Raw genomic sequence first — 21,908 nt, forward strand, 5'->3', positions numbered from 1 at the left:
ATACGGGCATTCTTCCCAACATAGTTGCTGGAGTGGAAGGAAATCGCTCAGGGATTTCACCAAGAGGCCAATGGAGACTTCAAAACAGTTTAATGGCTGTGACATGAGAGAACTGAAGATAGAACAACAACATTGTAGTTACTCCACAATACTAACCTAAATGACAGAGCGAAAAGTAGGAAGCCTGTACAGAAAACAAATATTCCAAAACATGCAACCTGTTTGCAATAAGGCACTAAAGCAAAACAGCAAAACATTTGCAGAAATTAACTTTATGTCCTGAATACGAAGCGTTATTTTGGGGGCAAATCCAACCCAACACTTCACTGAATACCACTCTTCATTTTTTTCAAGCATGGTCAGGGCGGCATCATGTTATGAGTATGATTGCCATCGGCAAGGACTAGGGAGTTTTTTAGGATAAAAATAAACAGAGTAGAGCTAAGCACAGGCAAAGTCCTTGAGGGATGTGGCTCAGTCTGCTTTCCAACAGACACTGGGAGACAAATTCACCTTTTCAGCAGGATAATGACCTAAAACACAAGGGCCAAATATACAATGGATTTGCTTACCAAGACAATTTTGAATGTCCCTGAGTGGCCTAGTTAGAGCTTTGATGTAAATCGGCATGAAAATCTATGGCAAGACTTGAAAATGGCTGTCTAGCAATGATCAACAACCAACTTGACAGAGCTTGAAGAATTAAAAAAATAATAATGTGCAAATATTGTACAATCTATGTGTGCAAAGCTCTTGGGCCTACCCAGAATGACACAGCTGTAATCAGTTGCAAAGGTGATTCTAACATGCTGTATATTCGCTCACGGGTGTGAATACTTATGTTAATGAGATATTTCTGTATTTCATTTTCAATAAATTTGCTAACATTTCTCAAAACAGGTTTTGACTTAGTCATTATGGGTTATTGTGTCTAGATGGGTGAAAAAAAGTAATCTATTTTGAGTTCAGGCTTACACACCAAAATGTGGAATAAATCAACGGGTATGAATACTTTCTGAAGGCACTGTATATGTCTGACGTATGGGACTTTGTTGTTAATGAATCTTCCTTGTTTGTTTTCTTCTGTAGGCATACCTCATCAATGTCACATACTCTGACTCCACCTCTCATGTCATCTATAGGAGATACAGCAAATTCTTTGATCTCCAGGTAAAAGTAGATTTTTTTCCTTTGGCTGATATCACCATAGCACAATGATATAGAACCATGTTCCAGTATCTGTTTGATCATGCACTCAATCATCTTAAACTTATACTAATGTAAACGTGTATTTAAAACGGTCAATCTGTATGTTTTAACATCTATTTGTCTTTCCATGTATACATTTCCTCACTCACTTTTCCCCAACCATGGATTTCCTGTCAAACTGACCTGCTGCCCTCTGAATGGGCCATAATACTCATGATCTATTAGAATATGTTGCAAAAGACATTGCTATGAGGTTCTCTATGAGATTACATTAACATGAACTTTGAGTGTTGGACGTCTAGGGCTCAGTGGGGAGTCAAACCTCAATGCTCTGTGTGTTCCCCACAAAATGATGCTTCAATCAGGGGAAGCCCCAACTGAAAAGCCCCATTGAAGACCACTGGTGCCTGGCGGAAGTAGGGAAAATCCCATTCACCCATGCAGTCTAGTGGTGAGAGGAAAAAATGACCTCAGACTGAAAGATTGGATGTGGGGTGAAGTTGCCCCTTTATTGGTTGGAGGGACACCAAAGCCCTCGAAGGAAACTTCTTGAGCTGCTGATGCCAGACTTTCCAATTGAATCCCACTGAAGATACATGAACATAGGGAGGCCACAGCTCTGAACAGTGTGGGTTCAGACTGTACTGCAGGTCTCGTGACTGTTGAAGTCGGACCCTTGACTGTTCCAGGGACCCTTGCTCTGTTTGATGGAAGTGGAGCATATCCCCCGTCTCTGTAAACATTAGTCTTTTCCAGAGACCCCTTCTCCTGGCTCTTGCTCAGTTTCAGTGTCTGTAAGGCACAAAGGTCAACACCTGCCCGCACAGAGAATGGGTAGGGATACTGCCTTTTACTAGTCCCTCAGTCACACAGTATGGTCCATTAGTCAGTTAGGGTGTTGTTCAGCCCTTGTATTGTTATGCACTGACTGAAAGCATATGATGTATCATTTATCATTATGTGGGACAAGGTACAGGAAGAAGGGCAGACTCATTGGTCGATCCAGGAAATTGATTCATAGTTATAACATTAGTAACATGGTTAGTTATCTTTATCAATGTCTCCAAGTCCTCATCTGAACAATGTTTTGTATTTTTGTGGATGCAATTTAGTTTAGCACTTGATTCTATTGTAGCCCAATTTGAGAGTGACAATATCACACCAGCTTTTAAACAGCGGTGCCCTTTATAGGTCTGTAGATGAAAACATTATGGCAAGCAGCCTCCACTGAACACTTGTTGAGTGTTTGAGTCTCCTGGAAGTCCTTCCGGGCCAGTGGGCTTTGTGACCTGCCTGGAGGTATAGGATCCAGCTGAGGAGATGACAGGCTTCAATCCCAAGATGCACTGAGTGGAAATAAAGGGGAAGTCAAGATCAGGAAGAAGGGGTGGGGGAAGGATGGAGGGAGGGATGGCCATTGGGGAGTGAAATGACCACCAAACATGATGAGAGTGAATGATAAGAGTGGCTTTTCCTGTACTACATGTTGGATATAGTAATGAATCCTTCCCGCTTGCTCTAGATTGTAGATACTCAAACACAGTTTCTCGCTGTGTTTTAGTGATGCATATATTTCCAATAGTTTTTGATTTTTCAACATATATCATCTAAGATTATGACGTTTCACTGTACTTCATTGCCAAAAATGATTCATTTTCTAGCAGTAGTTAGTTTGATCCACTCCTTCATTCCTCTCTGTTCTATGAAGTCCTCTAGTGGCTTCTATTCTTGTTTTAAGCTAAGTAGACACAAAGCCTGTCTGTGTGTGTTAGTGTTTGCCTGGTGCCAACAGACACTTACAGTTCATCTGAGGCTCAGCTCTGTTCTCTGTCCTTTCAGCACAATCACACTCTTCAGTTCGAAGCTGGCAGGGAACAGGAACGTGCTTTGCACTCTCTGGCTCGCCAAGGGATCATATGCATGATGTTGTATGAAAGAATGAAATCTGAGATTAAAATGGTGGTTGGTGTACACAGTTGTAACATAAAGCCGGACATGAATTTTCATGGGTTTATGAAATTGCCTCTCATAGTTGTTTGTCTTTGAAATTCAGTAGCTCTTGATAGCTAGATGTGTAGTATTGTTAGCAAGTGTTCACTAGCTTAGTTAGTAATTTGTCTGTTAGATAAAGTATCCCTTGGAAGAAGGGTGATGGTTTAAGTACACTTGCTCCTTGTTTTGCCAGCCTCTCTAGCACACTCATCAGAGCTCTAGTGATTGCTCCTCAGGGATGCAATCACTATAAACTATTATTTTCCATCCAGTTCACTCTTTCATATTCAGATGATTTCACAGTATGTAATTTGTGGAGTGTAAAAACACATGATTAATCTACACAGTTCTCACCAGTTCCTGAGATTTAGCTCAATAATGGCTTTAATTTTGTTGGGTGTAAAAATGTTGCAGAGCTTGTGTTCCTACAACATCATCTCTGGTGTGTATGTCTGAGAGAAATGTTTTCACCCACACATTTCATTTTGAACTATGCAGAAATTATCCCGAACAGTTTCTACCCTCAAAGAGAAATGATCTTCCCCGCTCCACACCCTTGGACCACAGAGGACATAACACAGAGGTCATGACATTCCACTGGGCGATTGTGGCGTGTGCAAGTTGGCCCGTTTCCCTTCACTCTCCGCTCGGATGGAAACTCCTCTAAAGGTCCCTTAGTCACTTTATTTTTGGGTTCAGGACTTGGACCAGAATCAGAACGGCATCTCTGTCTGCACTGTAATTTGTCTGCTGCCCTGGTTTCCTACTGAAATAAGCAGGCTCCGTAACAAGTTTGTTCACGTTTATCAAATCAAATCAAATCAAATGTATTTATATAGCCCTTCATACATCAGCTGATATCTCAAAGTGCTGTACAGAAACCCAGCCTAAAACCCCAAACAGCAAGCAATGCAGGTGTAGAAGCACGGTGGCTAGGAAAAACTCCCTAGAAAGGCCAAAACCTAGGAAGAAACCTAGAGAGGAACCAGGCTATGTGGGGTGGCCAGTCCTCTTCTGGCTGTGCCGGGTGGAGATTATAACAGAACATGGCCAAGATGTTCAAATGTTCATAAATGACCAGCATGGTCGTATAATAATAAGGCAGAACAGTTGAAACTGGAGCAGCAGCACGGTCAGGTGGACTGGGGACAGCAAGGAGTCATCATGTCAGGTAGTCCTGGGGCATGGTCCTAGGGCTCAGGTCCTCCGAGAGAGAGAAAGAAAGAGAGAATTAGAGAGAGCATATGTGGGGTGGCCAGTCCTCTTCTGGCTGTGCCGGGTGGAGATTATAACAGAACATGGCCAAGATGTTCAAATGTTCATAAATAACCAGCATGGTCGAATAATAATAAGGCAGAACAGTTGAAACTGGAGCAGCAGCACGGCCAGGTGGACTGGGGACAGCAAGGAGTCATCATGTCAGGTAGTCCTGGGGCATGGTCCTAGGGCTCAGGTCCTCCTCCGAGAGAGAGAGAAAGAGAGAATTAGAGAATGCACACTTAGATTCACACAGGACACCGAATAGGACAGGAGAGGTACTCCAGATATAACAAACTGACCCTAGTCCCCCGACACATTAACTACTGCAGCATAAATACTGGAGGCTGAGACAGGAGGGGTCAGGAGACACTGTGGCCCCATCCGAGGACACCCCCAGACAGGGCCAAACAGGAAAAAAACTCTTAAAACTCTTATCCCAAATCCTACGAGCTTTGATGTCATTTTTAGTGTGAAAGTATTAATCATGAAACCCTGAGTGAAGCAATGGAAGGCAGCATCAATAAACTGTTGAGATATTGATCAGTCCTAAGTGTGCTAGCCATCATCTGTAATTGGTCAAGGATGCAGTGGCGTGTTCAGTACATTTTGAACGAGGTGGCCAATGTGGGGCACAGACCCAGTTTAGGGGAGGCCATAACATTTTGATCCTTAATCGATTTTAATTTAATTTTAATTTTATAGTGGTTAAACACATTAAATGCTTCAACTTACAGTATGTTTGGTACATTTTCCTGTTCCCCAATTAAAATATGTATTCTAAAAGTGTTTGCATTCAAGGTCAGGATTTTATATGGGTATTAGCATACAGTAGTAAATTCACTTGAAAGTGCCACCCGGAGTGCAAATTATACTGTGTCTTTTGGGGGGACCTCCTATGTGGATACATTCCTTTTATGGTTTTTATAGTAAAGACATGTCATTTAACTATAAAAATGTATTTCCTTTTAATGTGACATGAACACAAGCAGTCATGAGGTTTTCATCTGATTGTCAAACAAATCAAAATGTAGGTTAAGGAGGTTACCTGCGCACGTTCATCAACTCCAAAATAAGTCCAGGATCCGAACAGTGCACTGTGCACCTGTCATTTTGAATGGAAAAGGACATCTATTACACAGTCAGGTCACCCGTGATACAAGTTAGTGTTCAACGTTCATCCATTTCTGAGGAAGTCGGGAGATGACGTGGAAACCGTCCATAAGGGGCAACAGTGAGCACTTTTACCCTCAAGTAGGTTTTGATTTTGCTAGGGCATTGTGGGTGGGGAAGGTGAATGGGCATAAGCATCTGCCTCTGATTCCAAAGGTTTTAAGTTCAAACCCAGCGATTAGAAAGTAGTGTTTTATATTTAGCCTAACCTTAAGATGTCTTAGTTAGTTAATGCCTAAACTTAACCCTTACCTTAAAAGTTATGAGTTAATATCTTAAACTTCACCTTAAACACTTTGAAATGTGATGTTTGGAACTTTGACATTTGAGAAATGTGAATGAACATCTAATTCTGACGTGATACGGCGAAAGCTAGTTGCTATTACAAACGCCGTAAGTGTAATGACATTCAGCCTAAAAAGTGGCATGTATTCATGGATGCCAAGGGAAGCCGGGCTGCCCCAAAAATGTTAGCAATAAAAAAACTTTGTATAAAATTATTTTATCATTCATGTCTATCCTTGTTTCCAAATGTTCCTTCAATTCGCAAGAGGCTTAATCTATTTCACCAGAGAAAGTATCTGAGCAAGGCAAACAGCGCCCCTCTGTCTTAGTATCTGCAGCCCATCTATCTGATACTGTCTTGCCAAAAAGAGTATGACATGCCATGTGATGTTTGGCCAGACCGCATCAGATACATGGGCTACTCATACTAAGACAGAGGGACGCTGTTTTGCTTGCTCTGATGCATTCTCCGGTGAGATTGAGTCTTGCTGTCGGTGCACATCTTGGTAAAAATTATCAATATATTCAGAGAGAACCTATCAGATCTCAGAATTTCTGCTGTGGCCACCCCCTGGATATGCCACTGCAAGGGTGACAATCGGAATCATAGGAGTACTGTGTACCAAGACATCCAACCAGAACCAGAACAAATAGCAGGCCAAACTATCCCTCTCAGCACTGCCTGGACTGCGCAAAAATGCAAATGCTTTCCGTTTGAGTTATATTAGGTTTTATTTTCATTGTTTTGTGTAGAGTAATGACTTGAAAACAGATTTGCCTCTCTGTCTTTTCATTTCTCTGTTGTGAACTACATGCAGTAAATAAATGTACTGTTGATGCTAAAACACAACCACTGCATGGAATTCAGTTGGCTTCCCACTCAAACATTCTTCCACCCTCTTTCTGTCTGAGAGCTGAACAATACTCACTGTCTCTTTTTGACTCCCTCCCATTCCTCTCTTTGTGTTCTGTTTATGTATGTCTGTGCTTCAGGAATACTTTTTATAGTATAGCAATCTGAAATATACTTGAGAAGCATAGTCACTGACTTTTTGGCAATCATTTCAGTTAGGGAGTAATGTAAAAGATCGCTGTTGGAATGTTTTTGTTTGTTGTAATGTTTTCCCCCTTCTCCCAATTTCTTGATTACGATCTTGTCTCATCGCTGCAACATCCCAATAGGAGAGGTGAAGGTCGAGTCATGCGTCCTCTGAAACAGGCGTCTGGCCTGTCACAAGGAGTTGCTAGAGTGTGATGAGCCAAGTAAAGCCCCCCCCCCTCCCCTCGTCCAAACCCAGATGACGCTGGGCCAATTGTGCGCCGCCCTATGGCACTCCCGGTTACGGCCGGTAATGACACAGCCTGGGATCGAACCCCAGGCAGTAGATCCTAGCATCTGCATTTTAATCCGCCCCTAGGGTAGACTTGGCTGACACAGCACTTTTAACATATTAAACTGAACTGCACACTTTGGGAAAGAAACACTGTATACACAAATATAATATCTCCTGGGCAACTGACTAAAGCTGCCGTAACACAAATGTAACAGGAGAAATGCCCGCACAGGGAGTTGTGATTCCAAGCTGTTACTTTGTTTCCATGGGAATGATGGGTCTCCCACCTGTCTCGGGAAGTTTGGAGCAGATCCAGTCGTGCCTAAGAGGGATCCCATCATCACTTTGCGATTGGGAATGTTCTCTGTTTGCCAGGGATCTGTTTGAGGTGTGGAGAGAACTCTCCTAGCCTGCGGTGAGCAGGCTACTGCTGTCATGTCCACCAGCGATACAGATAACATGGTACTATGAGTGTGTGGCACAATCTCAGATAAACAGTCAGATAACTAATAGGAGCTTATTGTTTATCTGACTGTGCCATACACTCAAAGTAACATGTTATCTGCATCTCTTTTGAGAAATGCAATTTTGAGAAAAGCCCAGCTTTAGTGAAGGTACAGTTGAGTACTCTGTAGACATCATAATGGCAGTGTGTAGAGTAATGACATGAAAACAGATTTGCCTCTCTGTAAGCTTATATCATATTTTGTTTCTTTGCATTGTTTTGTACGATACATTGAATCTGGTTTTAGTAGAGTTAAGTCTTTGCTTTTTTGTCAGTAGCATTTTGCCATAGAAATGAAAGTTTCCCATCTTCCCATTTATATACTGTAGATAACTTGGTTAACCAAAACAGCTCTTACTGTTCAGCTTTTCCCCCTTACCCTCAAAGGACAATATTGAGTCCTCTCCCCTTCAAAGGAAACTCCTCATTTACGGTCTCTGTTTGTTTGTGAGGGGGAAATACCAAGGTCCAAAATAGATGTAAATTTTCATTAGCAGAAGCAGAGAGAGAGAAAAACCACAAGAAAATAACTAAACCAACTTTAGCTGGGAAAACCCTCTCAAACAACCATTCCATCCTAGACAAGTTGGCCTGGGACTCTTTGTGCACCTGGTTCTTTTGCGCCCTCTTTGGTCCACTTTGGCCCTGGCCCAGTCCCCTGGCCTAGATACATCTGTTCACAGCATCAGTCCCTCTCCAGAGCACATTTGGAACAAGGAAGAGCAGGACCACATCTGGAGCTGAGCAGGCTTGTTACTGTAGGACTCTCCCACTGCATGTGTTTACTACAGCACACTGCAGTGATTTATTAGACCAGGAAACCCGAAGCTCAGTGAGCGTGACGCTAACAGATATACACTTGACACTTAAAGGGTGCAAAAGAACACACCGTTTCACACTCACCAATGCATGCACTTGTGTATTCATGCACATGACACGCTACATGAACACTTGCGCTCATGAACACATGCAAGTACATATGTACACACACACACACACACACAACCACCCAAACACACATAGGCAAACTCGCAGGCATGCATGCATTCACAGCAGAATGCATTTTTATGGGATCTCGTCATAAAAGACCACTTGATCCAGAAAGACTTCTCCTTCATGCACATCTGTTGCCCTAACTCGATTTTATTATTACTCCATTTTTAATGCACTCAGTAGCGACAATGATCATGGTTCAAGAACTGTCTCTGAAACTACAGTCGGAAGTTTACATACACTTTAGCCAAATACATTTAAACTCCTTTTTTTTTTTTTTTTTTTTTTACAATTCCTGACATTTAATCTGAGTAACAATTCCCTGTTTTAGGTTTTTTCACCACTTGATTTTAAGAATGTGAAATGTCAGAATAATAGTGGAGAGAGTGATTTATTTCAGCTTTTATTTCTTTCATCACATACCCAGTGGGTCAGAAGTTTAGATGCTACAAAATACTAATTGAGTGTATTTGCTTTAAATTATTTAACTTGGGTCAAACGTTTCGGGTAGCCTTCCACAAGCTTCCCACATTAAGTTGGGTGAATTTTGGCCCTTTCCTCCTGACAGAGTTGGTGTAACTGAGTCGGGTTTGTATGCCTCCTTGCTCACACATGCTTTTTCGGTTCTGCCCACAAATGTTCTATAGGGTTGAAGTCAGGGCTTTGTGATGACCACTCCAATACCTTGACTTTGTTGTCCTTAAGCCATTTTGCCACAACTTTGGAAGCATGCTTGGGGTCATTGTCTATTTGGAAGACCCATTTGCGACCAAGCTTTAACTTCCTGACTGATGTCTTGAGATGTTGCTTCAATATATCCACATAATTTTCCTCCCTCATGATGCTATCTATTTTGTGAAGTGCACCAGTCCCTCCTGCAGCAAAGTACCCCCACAACATGATGCTGCCACCCCCGTGCTTCACGGTTGGGATGGTGTTCTTCAGCTTGCAAGCGTCCCCCTTTTCCCTCCAAATATAACGAGGGTCATTATAGCCAAACATTTAGATTTTTTGTTTCATCAGACCAGAGGACATTTTTCCAAAAAGTACGATCTTTGTCCCCATGTGCAGTTGCAAACCGTAGTCTGGCTTTTTTTATGGCGGTTTTGGAGCAGTGACTTCTTTCTTGCTGAGCGGCCTTTTAGGTTATGTCGATATAGGACTCGTTTTACTGTGGATATTGATACTTTTCTACCTGTTTCATCCAGAATCTTCACAAGGTCCTTTGCTGTTGTTCTGGGATTGATTTGCACTTTTTGCACCAAAGTACATTCATCTCTAGGAGACAGAATGCGTCTCCTTCCTGAGCGGTATAACGGCTGCGTGGTCCTATGGTGTTTCTACTTGCGTACTATTGTTTGTACAGATGAACGTGGTACCTTCAGGTGTTTGGAAATTGCTCCCAAGGATGAAGCGGACTTGTGGAGGTCTACAATTGTTTTTCTAAGGTCTTGGCTGATTTCTTTAGATTTTCCCATGATGTCAAGCAGAGGCACTGAGTTTGAAGGTAGGCCTTGAAATACATCCACAGGTACACCTCCAATTGACTCAAATTATATCCGTTAGCCTATCAGAAGCTTCTAAAGCCATGACATAATTTTCTGGAATTTTCCAAGCTGTTTAAAGTCACAGTCAACTTAGTGTATGTAAACTTCTGACCCACTGGAATTGTGATACAGTGAATTATAAGTGAAATATTCTGTCTGTAAACAATTGTTGGAAAAATTCCTTGTGTCATGCACGAAGTAGATGTCCTAGCCGTCTTCCCAAAACTATAGTTTGTTAACAAGAAATTTGGGAAGTGGTTGAAAAAACGAGTTTTAATGACCCCAACCTAAGTGTATGTAAACTTCCGACATCAACTGTAGGTTTAACATGTCTAGAACACTTCATGTGGTTAGACTACCTACACTAATACACACAGAACTGTGAGTTCTGGGGGTTGTTGTTGTGAGTGTGTTTTCAGATGACTGTGTTGAGTGATGTAAGGCTGTCTGCATTTGAAAGTGGGCCTGTGTCTGGTACATAGTAGTTCTTCAGAGACTATGTAATTACACCCCACATTGTAGTCATTTAATTGGGAGGTCGACTGACGCGAAGAGGCCATGACCTAGTGGTTCTCCTCCTGATCTCATCTAGATTCCTCCATTTTGAGCTTCCTCCCATTTATTGCTGATAGCTAAATGGCTTTGTTTGTCACATAGCTATCAAATATACTTTATTGCCACCAGTAATTGATTTAAGTTTGAAATAATATTGACCATAAAAAAACTACTTAGCACTTAGGACTGGATTAATTGAAAACTGTTATCCATTTGTTTAATATGACAAAAGTTAAGATGTCCTTTATTTCGCTTTAATTCCAGATGCAGATCCTGGACAAGTTCCCAGTGGAGGGAGGGCAGAATGACCCCAAAAAGAGAATAATTCCCTTCTTACCAGGTGAGCATGCCGACATGTACAGAGAACATACTGCACTCATCAACCAGTATAGCAGCATTTTAGAGGTGGGGGTTTGACAACGCAATGAAACAAAATGCAATGAATCCCAAGAACACACAGAAAGGACATGCTTCTCTATCATTTTGAATAGAAATGGGCCTGTTGTAACACACCACATTTCTATTCTTTCCATTGTTCCAGCTGGGTGAATAAGGCTGTGTTGTGGTTGTGGTATGGCAGTGGGAGGCTGGTAGAGAGAATCTCTCTAATCTGATAACCTCAGCATGCCCCAAAGGAGTGAAGAGTGCCCTTGTCAGAGAGCTGCACCGCTCCCAAACGTCTGGATAGTGTTGTTTACACTGCCTTGTAAAACCTAGCCAGGGAGTTGGCTCTGTGCACTTAGTCACTCGAAAAGAAACAGTCCTCTTACTGTTATCACAGACAGACAGGGTAACAGAAAGACAGATACACACACACATTTCACACACATATTTGACATTGGTCTTTTTCATGAAATGTTGTCGTGAGTACTACATACTATTTAGAATAGGCCTACTACATAATAGGCCAGACCTTTTTTCTTAAAGGTCCACTGCTGAACGCTTGGGTCTGTGCAAATGTCATGCCACCTGGTGGTAGCTTTTAGAAACAGCACATTCAATGACAACTCAAAGTGCTAAGTCTTTTTTACAGGTAAAGTTTTATTTCGGCGAAGTCAAGTCAGAGACGTGGCTGTGAAAAGGTTGAAGCATCTTGATGACTACTGCAGGGTAAGAACAAATTATCAAGTTTTTTTCTTCACAGTAAATGATGATGCACTGTTTGCTGCTTTAAAGGGATGCTTTGGGATTTTGACAATGACGCCCTTTATATACTTCCTCAGAGTCAGCTGTAGTCATGGATACCATTTTTATAACTCTGTCCAGTATGAAGGAAGTGAGAGGTAGTTTCTCGAGCCAATGCTAACTAGCATTAGGGTACCCATAGACTTCCAGTCATTGCGCTAGTTAGCGGTAGTTAGCATTGGCTGGAGAAACTCTCTAACTTCCTTCATACTGGACAGAGACAGAAAAATGGTATCCACGGAAGTAGATAAAGGGTCTCATTCCCAAGTATCCCGTTAATGTATGGCAAGAGGTCTATCTATTACTCATAACCTCCTAAGGAGCCACATCTCACACAGTCCAGTCATTTCAAGAATGTCTTTGTAGCATGTTTGCTGTGGTAGAGACAGGCCTCAGAAGCTATCTCCTCCACCAGCATCCACAGGAAAGTCCTGCTCTATCTTCTCTTATGTCATTTCCTTCCACGTAGTGGGTTTATATAGGAAATGAGGGAAGTAGGGGCACACAGGTCAAACACAGCATCTGTAGAACAGAATGATTCAGCATTTGAGAAGGAGAAATGAACACAGCTAGCCACCTAACCTCATTTGTTTCTGGCTTTCTGAGATCTGGGACACTTGGTGGCTTGCCAAGTGGGGCTGTAATCGCACCTATTTATTGTGGAAAAAAACTTAAACTTGTCTTGTGAGCTGAATGCAGATTCTTGTGACCCAAAGTGCGGAGTCAAAAAAAATGTAATGTTCTAAAATGATCTATTTTACAGTATAATATAAATACTGTATGTACCTATGTCTATCATATACATCTGTTAATTGTGTATACAAACAGTAGAAGTAGTTTTCAAAGCAGACAAAGATGTAGTCCTGTCAGAGAGGATTGTGGTAGTTATCGTCCTCCATCTGTTTTCCTCTGTGTTATCCCTGCTCCGGGTTCTGATCCCTCTTCCTTCCCCTTTATCCTCTCCACCGCTGAGTAACAGGGCCTTGCTGAAGTGTAAACTGTGCCGTCCATATCCGTACTATACAGGAACACACACACAGTCCTTTTGTGATGTAATGGCAGGCTTCCACATATGGAGTCAGTCAGTCGATGAAATCCAGGGTACATGTGACCACATTAGCTGATAACGTTGTCTTGATGATGTTTCATGAAGTATTGTGAATGAGCATTATACTATTTCACAGTTATAATCTTTTCCATTGCTCTCCCTCTCTCCCTACAGGCCCTGATGAGGCTCCCTAACCAGATCTCCCAGAGTGAGGAGGTGCTGAGGTTCTTTGAAACCAAGGCTGAGGACCTTAACCCTCCTAAAGAGTGAGTTTAATTTATTATAATAATACATGGTTATCCCACATATTGTAATGTTTTATAGTGTGGCTATTTATCAATTTCTGTCTTTACTGTTTGGGGCTAATTACCGGTTCTTCATGTTGTACTTTTCAGCTGTACTGTAATGTATCAAACACTGCCCCCAAGTGGACTTGTTACAGCAGTACAACAACAAGCATGTTTCATTTAGGTAACTTTAAAAAAATTTAACCTAGGCAAGTCAGTTAAGAACAAATTCTTATTTTCAATGACAGCCTAGGAACAGTGGGTTAACTGCCTGTTCAGGGGTAGAACAACAGATTTGTACCTTGTCAGCTCAGGGGTTTGAACTCTCTAACCACTAGGCTACCCTGCCGCCCTGGGTAGAGTGCTAGCAGTGTGTCAGTGTGCTAGCAGCTGGTGCAGACGTCTCTCACCCACGCTGACATGTTTTGATCTCCAAGTGACCTCATGTCACATAGATGACGGATGGTCAGCAAGGCACTGGTGTTTTATTAATGATGATACATGGGAGGTGATACCTGATCCTAGCGCAGAGCTTTTTGTTCAATGGTATTATGAGAGGGAGGTTAAGTTCAGGTCTCAGGTCAGACAAGGCATTACTAGAATTAATTTATCATTCTTAGGGCGGTGACGGTCATGGAATTTTGGATGACGGTTATTGGCTAGCCAAATGACCACAGTCACCATAATAACCGGTCGAATAGGATTTTTTGGGATTGGTTATTAATTTATATATTTCTCCTCTTCTCTGCTAGTTGCTGCATGTGCTGCCATAGAAATAGAATAGAACCACTGCACTTTGTATACCAGGGTTGGATGGCCTTCTCTAGTCACTCGTAGGCTCAGTCACTGGTATACCTTTATTTACAAAGCCATTTTGGGTTTACTACCTTTTTATTTTTGCATTTTTATTGTTCAGAAATGTGGTGGGTACTCTCTTCGTTCGCTGGACTTTATCCTGCTAACTGTTCCAAATGTCCGAACTGAATTTGGTAAAAGGGCTTTTATGTACTCTGCGCCATCGTCTTGGAACACCTTACAAAATACTTTTAAACTGGAAGAACTTGTCCCGATATGGTGTTTTTAAATCACTGATGAAGGATTTTGAGGCTGATTCCCTGACCTGTCAATATTTTTAATTTGCTGTTTTATACTCTTGTGAATTCAATGGTTTTTACTAGATTACTTGTAGTTTTTCATGTTGTCTGTCTGTAATTTTTTGTTGTTGTAATGACTTGGTGCTGCCTATCTTGGCCAGGGCGCTCTTGAAAAAGAGATTTTAATCTCAATGAGCCCTTCCTGGTTAAATAAAGGTTAAAAAAAATAAAAATAAAAATAAAAGAATGACTAGAACGGAGGTCCCCATTTCAAGTCAATGAAGGAATAATGGGTGGACTGGTGGCCATTGTGAGTGTACCCTTAGGTGCAAATCAAGAGGTAAAAGAAAGAAGTAAAAGCAGGAAGTGTACCCATCGATATTTGCTGTGATTTGTTGATTCAACTCAACTGACATTACAAGAATATATTCCATTGCATGAGCCACGTCAGTTAACATAATTTGAATAAACATTCTACATTACAGTGGATACATTGCAAGTGTGTCCATAGGTTTACCAGTCAAATTGCCAGGGTTAGAGGTTCCAAGCCTGTTTTTATTCATTATATTTCTATGTGTGCTGCTGCTGCAGGGAGAGGGCCATTGCTTAGGCAACCAAAGACTTATTTGCTGCAACACCTTGCTTGTTTCAGCAAGGATCAACAAAGTTTCATCACGTTGTTAGGAGTATGTTACCGTCACATCTTCGGTCAGGTGTTCGCGCCTTAAAAACGGTTATGACGTTAGTCATGGCGATCTTCATCCATAACCGTCGGTTACACGGTAATACGGTAATTGTGCCAGCCCTATTCATCCTCAGATCTATACCAGTAGGCTTAGGTACTTGGTGTCAATGGACATTTGATCATTGGAAACTTACATCTGCATTTAGTTATTTTTTTCTCACCACCTTGAGGTCATCTATTTCATTTAAGTTCAGCTCATTTTCCTTTCTTGTGCAGTAAAAGCTGACATTTAACTTTGCAGCAAATGCCAAAGATGTTGGCATTTGTTTAACTGTGAATTGCCTCAAATATGTTTAACAGCATTCAGGTGGTTGGCTGGATGTATCTTCGCTGCCTCAACCAATTATTCTCTTGGTATTCTTCATGGTGGTCTCCACCTACGACAGCTACCCTCCACACACACACACGCACTCACACGATAATCCCACTTCAAAAAGTATAATCCTTCTTCAATCCCGCAGATAGCCCACCACAGCTTTCTCATAATCAGTTTGGAGTAAAGGCAGGATGGTTGTCAGCGGAGCCCCTCCATACCACCCAGATCCCGGCCTGCTCCTGGGTTATAGTTCAGAGAGAGAGTTCTGCTCTACTGATCTATGGCTCCCTCATGGCCCCATGTTGTCTGTCACATTAAAGTCAATGTTAAAATCCCTCTATGACAACCAAAGGAGATTGTTCTTATTGTGTAGTTGGTAGAGAATGCACAGGCAACTGCCAAAATAAAGGAAACACCAACATAAAGTGTCTTAAAGGACGTTGGGCACCACGAGCCAGAACAGCTTCAATGAACCTTGGCATAGATTCTACAAGTGTCTGGAACCCTATTGGAGAGATGCGACACCATTCTTTTATGATAAATTCCATCATTTCGTGCTTTGTTGATGGTGGTGGAAAACGCTGTCTCAGCCCCCGCTCCAGAATTGGCTTGAGATCTGGTGACTGAGACAGCCTTGGCATGTGGTTTACATCGTTTTCATGCTCATCAAACCATTCAGTGACCACTCTTGCCCTGTGGAGGGGGGCATTGTCATCCTATGGGGGCATAGTCTTGCTAGCAAAAATAATGGCCTGCACAGCATTTTTATACATGACCCTAACGGCCCTGCTACACTGCAGCCATCGGGCGTCCGGCATTGCAATCAGCTGTTAAGGGAATTCTTCCTTTGAAATCAATGAAAGCTGCTATACTGCTCGTTTGTTGAAGTCATGTGTCCAATGGCAGCGTCCATGCTCAAGAATTGCTGAGGTTCAGTTCTCGATGGCTGACACATGCGTTCATCTTTGTGAATGGAAATAATGAGAATTTATTTTTGATTTTGGTTGGTTTCTGTGTAGCAGGTAGAATGTCACGTTGACGGCAAAAGGAAGACGACGTGTGTAGTTTAGCAGAAGTGTTAGCGTTATGGGATGTTAATTGCTTAATTAACTCAGGAACCACAACTGGGTGGAAGCACCTGCTTTCAATATACTTTACTCAAGAAGTTCCATTATTTTGGCAGTTACCTGTATATTGGCTTCATGAGCGGACAATAAATAGATTCAGACTTAGTCCCGCTTCTTTTGGTCTGACCTGACAGTACTTGGTTTGTTCTCTGTCAATAGTCGGACCATGGGACTCATTGTCAAGTTGTGTATTGTATGAAGGTAGGTATGAAGGAAACAACCTGATGTGACTTGTTGCCTGACAAGTAGTTTGTTTGTTGAAGTCATGTGTGCTCATTTCTCAGACGGAAAGCATCTTGACAGTTACAATTGCCTTCCCTCCACTGCCCTCTATTTTCTCAGGAACCTCATTGCACCACTCAAGCAGTATACAGAAACCAGAAATACAATACCTTTACTATCACAAGAGGGAGCCACCGATATGTTTCTGAACAAGGGTTTTACGGTAACAAAATAGATTGAATTATGCATTGAGTTTTCATCTCAAAAGATAAGATGATAGATATTGTACTGAAACAAACTATTTTGGACAAATGTAGGCCAAAAAGCAAATATGCTGGCTTCTGATTAGCCAACAAACGAATCTAACCATCGTGCTATTTACCTTCACTGACATGGATCCAGGAGCTCCATTGTCTAGGGGCTTTTACTAAATTGGAAACGAGGTTGTCATTGACTGTACCTCAGGGGACAGGATGGAGTACGGAGTACTGTGTGTGTGTGTGTGTGTGTGTTTGGTGTGTGAGAGAGCACATAAGGTTCAGTAGATTTAATCAGAACAAGTGCTTTTGCATGTCAGTTGCATGCATATCCCGCACAAGCACACATACACATGAACCAGAAACACAACCTACCCCTTGGAGATGCTGTATAAACAACAACAACATAAAAACCGTGTCATGTTATTAAATCACCACGAGATATATCATTAATAGTTGACATAGAGAATGCTGTTTTGACCCTATCTCTGACCTGATTCCCACTGCTATCCAAGGATGATCACCCAATGGATGTATCCATGCGCTTATCATCCCCCTCCCTCAAGTGCACACACTGCATGATTCTGTGGGCAGGTCAACTCTTGATTAGGCCTGTAATGACTTCCTGTTCAATGTCTTTTGACCACGAACCAGGGGTAACGCATGCAGGGGACAGACTAAGGTTACGGACAGCAGTATTTGTTTAGTGTATACCTCGAGCAAGACTCTGTCTCTTGGATGAAACCCAACTGGTTAAAAACTGTGTGCAAAAGCCTAATATTTCACATTCCATGTCTAATAGGCCCACCTACAAAGACAGAGCTGCAGTTGCACACAAACAGCTGGTTATTCTCAACTCTGGCTCAGGATGGGCCCTCGCGGATTCAGATGCAATGATATATTCAAAACTCCCCCACCCATGCAGTGAATGTTTCTGTGTGTGAGGGTGTGTATTAGGGAGAGAGTGGGTGTGAGAGTGATTGTTTTGTTCTTGTATATGTATGTACTGTACAGTGTCTTCGGAAATTATTCAGACCCCTTGACTTTTTCCACATTTTGTTACTCAACAGCCTTATTCTAAAATGGATTTAAAAAATAAAAAGACCCTCAGCAATCGGCACACACTACCCCAAACTGTCAAAGCAAATTTTTGCAAATGTATTAAAAATTTAAAACAGATACCATATTTAGGTATTCAGACCATTTGCAGACCATTTGCACTGTGGAATCAAATAGGGCTGGACTCAAATAGCTTATCCTCACTCTGTCAGCAATCCAACTGCATCCCCTGTCAGGCAAGGCCTCGAGGCAAGGCTAATATGTGCAAGCACAAACACGTTTCACACTTTCTCCGAAAGATGAATAAAACTCTTTACTGGCCTGGTCCATCGGCAGACCTCCTCGCTCTTAACACCTCCAGTCGATAAACGTCTGTCTTTTTAACTCCTTTTGAAAAGTACACACAGTGTATTTTGAAAGAATTCAGACCTGTTGACTTTTTCACATTTTGTTACATTACACTCTTATTCTAAAATGGATCAAATATTTTTTCCCCCCTCATCAATCTACACACAATACCCCATAATGACAAAGCAAAAACAGGTTTTTAGAAATCGTTGCAAATTTATTACAAATAAAAAACAGAAATACCTAATTTACATAAGTATTCAGACCCTTTGCTATGAGACTTGAAATTGAGCTCAGGTGCATCCTGTTTCCATTGATCATCCTTGAGATGTTTCTACAACTTGATTGGAGTCCATCAGTGATAAATTCATTTAATTTGACATGATTTGAAAAGGCACACACCTGTCTACATAAGGTCCCACAGTTGACAGTGCATGTCAGAGCAACAACCAAGCCATGAGGCCGAAGAAAGTTTCCGTAGAGCTCAGAGACAGGATTATGTCGAGGCACAGATCTGGGGAAGATTACTAGAAAATGTCTGCAGCATTGAACGTCTCCAATAACACAGTGACTCCATAATTCTTAAATGGAATAAGTTTGGAACCACCAAGACTCTTCCTAGAGTTGGCCGCCCGGCCAAACTGAGCAATCGGGGGAGCAGGGCCTTGGTCAGGGAGGTGACCAAGAACCCGATGGTCACTCTGACAGAGCTACAGAGTTCCTCTGTGGCGATGGGAGAACCTTCCAGAAAGACAACCATCTCTGCAACACTCCACCAATCACGCCTTTATAGTAGAGTGGCCAGACGGAAGCCACTCCTCAGTAAAAGGCACATGACCGCCCACTTGGAGTTTGCCAAAGGACACCTAAAGACTCTCAGACCATGAGAAACAAGATTCTCCTGTCTGATGAAACCAATGAACTCTTTGGCCTGAATGCCAAGTGTCACATCTGGAAGAAACCTAGCTTCATCCCTATGTTGAAGCATTGTGGCAGCAGCATCATGCTGTGGGGATGTTTTTTAGCTACAGGGACTGGGAGACTAGTCAGGATCGAGGCAAAGATGAACTGAGCAAAGTACAGAGAGAGACCTTTGATGAAAACCTGCTCCAGAGCGCTCAAGACTTCAGACTGGGGGCAAAGGTTCACCTTCCAATAGGACAATGACCCTAAGCACACAGCCAAGACAACGCAGGATATATTTCAGGACAAGTCTCTAAATGTCCTTGAGTGGCCCATTCAGAGCCCGGACTTGAACCTGATCAAACATCTCTGGAGAGACCTGAAAATAGCTGTGCAGCAATGCTCCCCATCCAACCTGACAGATCTTGAGAGGAGAAGAATGGGAGAAACTCCCGAAATACAAGTGTGCGAAGCGTGTAGCATCATACTCAAGAAGTCTCAAGGCTGCAAGCGCTGCCAAAGGTGCTTCAACAAAGTACTGAGTAAAGGATCTGAATACTTATGTAAATATCATATTTCTGTTTTTTATTTGTAATAAATTAACAAACATTCCTAAAAACCTGTTTTTGCTTTGTCATTATGGGGTATTGTATGTAGATTGATGAGGGGAAAACACGATTGAATAAATTTTTTGAATAAGGCTGTAACGTAACAAAATGTGGAAAAAGTGAAGGGATCTGAATACTTTCCGAATGCACTGCATTTGTGTGAATATGCATGTGTGTGTGTGTGTGTGTGTGTGAAGACAGACACTTTCCAGTCAGCAAAAGGTTAACATCAAAGCAGAAAGCAATAACACACCATCTTAAACATTTTAATAGTGTTTGGACGTATTTTCTCCCCTTACCATCCCCACATCTATTAGATTTTACTATTGGTAGCAGTGGGTTGAGCCAGAGTGCATATGCATTCTTCTCCTGGGAAGTGTATTATTCCATCTCTGAGGTACTAGTCACTTGCTAGCCTGGCTGATCCAGCCTCCCCCGGTCCTCCCCCACTCTAGCCCTTAACACTCCCCAGCCCCTCTACCCCACCCCCAGTACTCCATGGTAATGCGTTTCATATGCCACTACGGCCCAGGACCATAAATAGCTAGATCCAGAGGCCAGAGGTCCAATCGTCCAATATAACAGCTCTATTCTCCTGACTGGCCCTAAGCAAAAAAATTGGCTGAAGTGGTGTAATGATTATTGGTGTGTATGTTAAGGGATAGGGGTTGTGTTTAAGGTAGGTGTAAAACTGGACCCGATGGTTGCTTACTATAACCTTAACTACATCAACTACCTCAACTTACAAATTATGAATAACCTATTCATGAGCTACTAATAAGCACTTGCCTAGTAACATATACTGTCAGTACATGTTTTCATGTTCACAAGTCAGGATAAACTTTAGTAAAGTGTTCCCAAACACTATTGTTAATTTTTGATACAGTTCAAGTCTTACTATGTTGGCTAGGAATCAAAAGGAGCAGGATGTAAGGTTGTGTCTAGTGTCTAGTTTGAGAAACCAACGCCTCAAGTCCTCAACTAGATGGCCACCATCCCGTAGTCGCCACTTCACTGTTGACATTGAGATTGATGTTTTGCGGGTAATATTTAATGAAGCTGCCAGTTGAGGACTTGTGAGGTGTCTGTTTCTCAAACTAGACACTCTAATGTACTTATCCTCTTGCTCAGTTGTGCACCGGGGCCTCCCACTCCTCTTTCTATTCTGGTTAGAGACAGTTTGCACTTTTCTGTGAAGGGAGTAGTACACAGCGTTGTACGAGATCTTCCGTTTCTTGGCAATTTCTCACATGGAATAGCCTTCATTTCTCAGAACAAGAATAGTTTCAGAAGAAAGTTTTGTTTCTGGCCATTTTGAGTCTGTATTCAAACCCACAAATGCTGATGCTCCGGTTTCTTGACTAGTCTAAAGAAGGCCAGTTTTATTGCTTCTTTAATAAGTACAACAGTTTTCAGCTGTGCTAACATAATTGCAAAAGGGTTTTCTAATGATCAATTAGCCTTTTAAAATGATAAACATGTATTAGCTAACACATCGTGCCATTGGAACACAGGAGTGATGGTTGCTGGTAATGGGCCTCTGTACGCTTATGTAGATATTCCATAAAAAATCTGACGTTTCCAGCTACAATAGTCATTTACAACATTAACACTGTCAACACTGTATTTCTGATCAATTTTATGTTATTTTAATGGACAAAAAAAATTTGCTTTTCTCTCATAAACTAGGACCCCAAACATTTGAACGGCAGTGTACGTATGCTAGATCCATGTAATAGTTCAATGGACGTGTCTATTAATCTGATTACATTGTTATTTCAAAATGAGGTAAGATTTAATGAGTCTGTTTTTCATGAAGTGAAAAATGAACTATTTACATGTCTCTTGAGGCACCATGT

The 21,908-nt window shown here is 41.8% G+C and overlaps 1 protein-coding gene across 2 annotated transcripts in view; it reads left to right on the plus strand.

Moving 5' to 3' along the window:
* LOC112253046 (SH3 and PX domain-containing protein 2A) overlaps window positions 1-21,908 on the plus strand; it is a 91,686-nt gene that overhangs the window by 3,094 nt on the left and 66,684 nt on the right. For both annotated transcript variants that reach the window (XM_024424914.2, XM_024424915.2), the window contains exons 2-5: window positions 1,090-1,170; window positions 11,115-11,190; window positions 11,884-11,960; window positions 13,258-13,349. In XM_024424914.2, the coding sequence (XP_024280682.1) occupies window positions 1,090-1,170; window positions 11,115-11,190; window positions 11,884-11,960; window positions 13,258-13,349 (326 nt within the window). The remainder of the gene's footprint in view (window positions 1-1,089; window positions 1,171-11,114; window positions 11,191-11,883; window positions 11,961-13,257; window positions 13,350-21,908) is intronic.

Source organism: Oncorhynchus tshawytscha, linkage group LG06, assembly GCF_018296145.1.
Source record: "Oncorhynchus tshawytscha isolate Ot180627B linkage group LG06, Otsh_v2.0, whole genome shotgun sequence".
Lineage (NCBI taxonomy): Eukaryota > Metazoa > Chordata > Actinopteri > Salmoniformes > Salmonidae > Oncorhynchus > Oncorhynchus tshawytscha.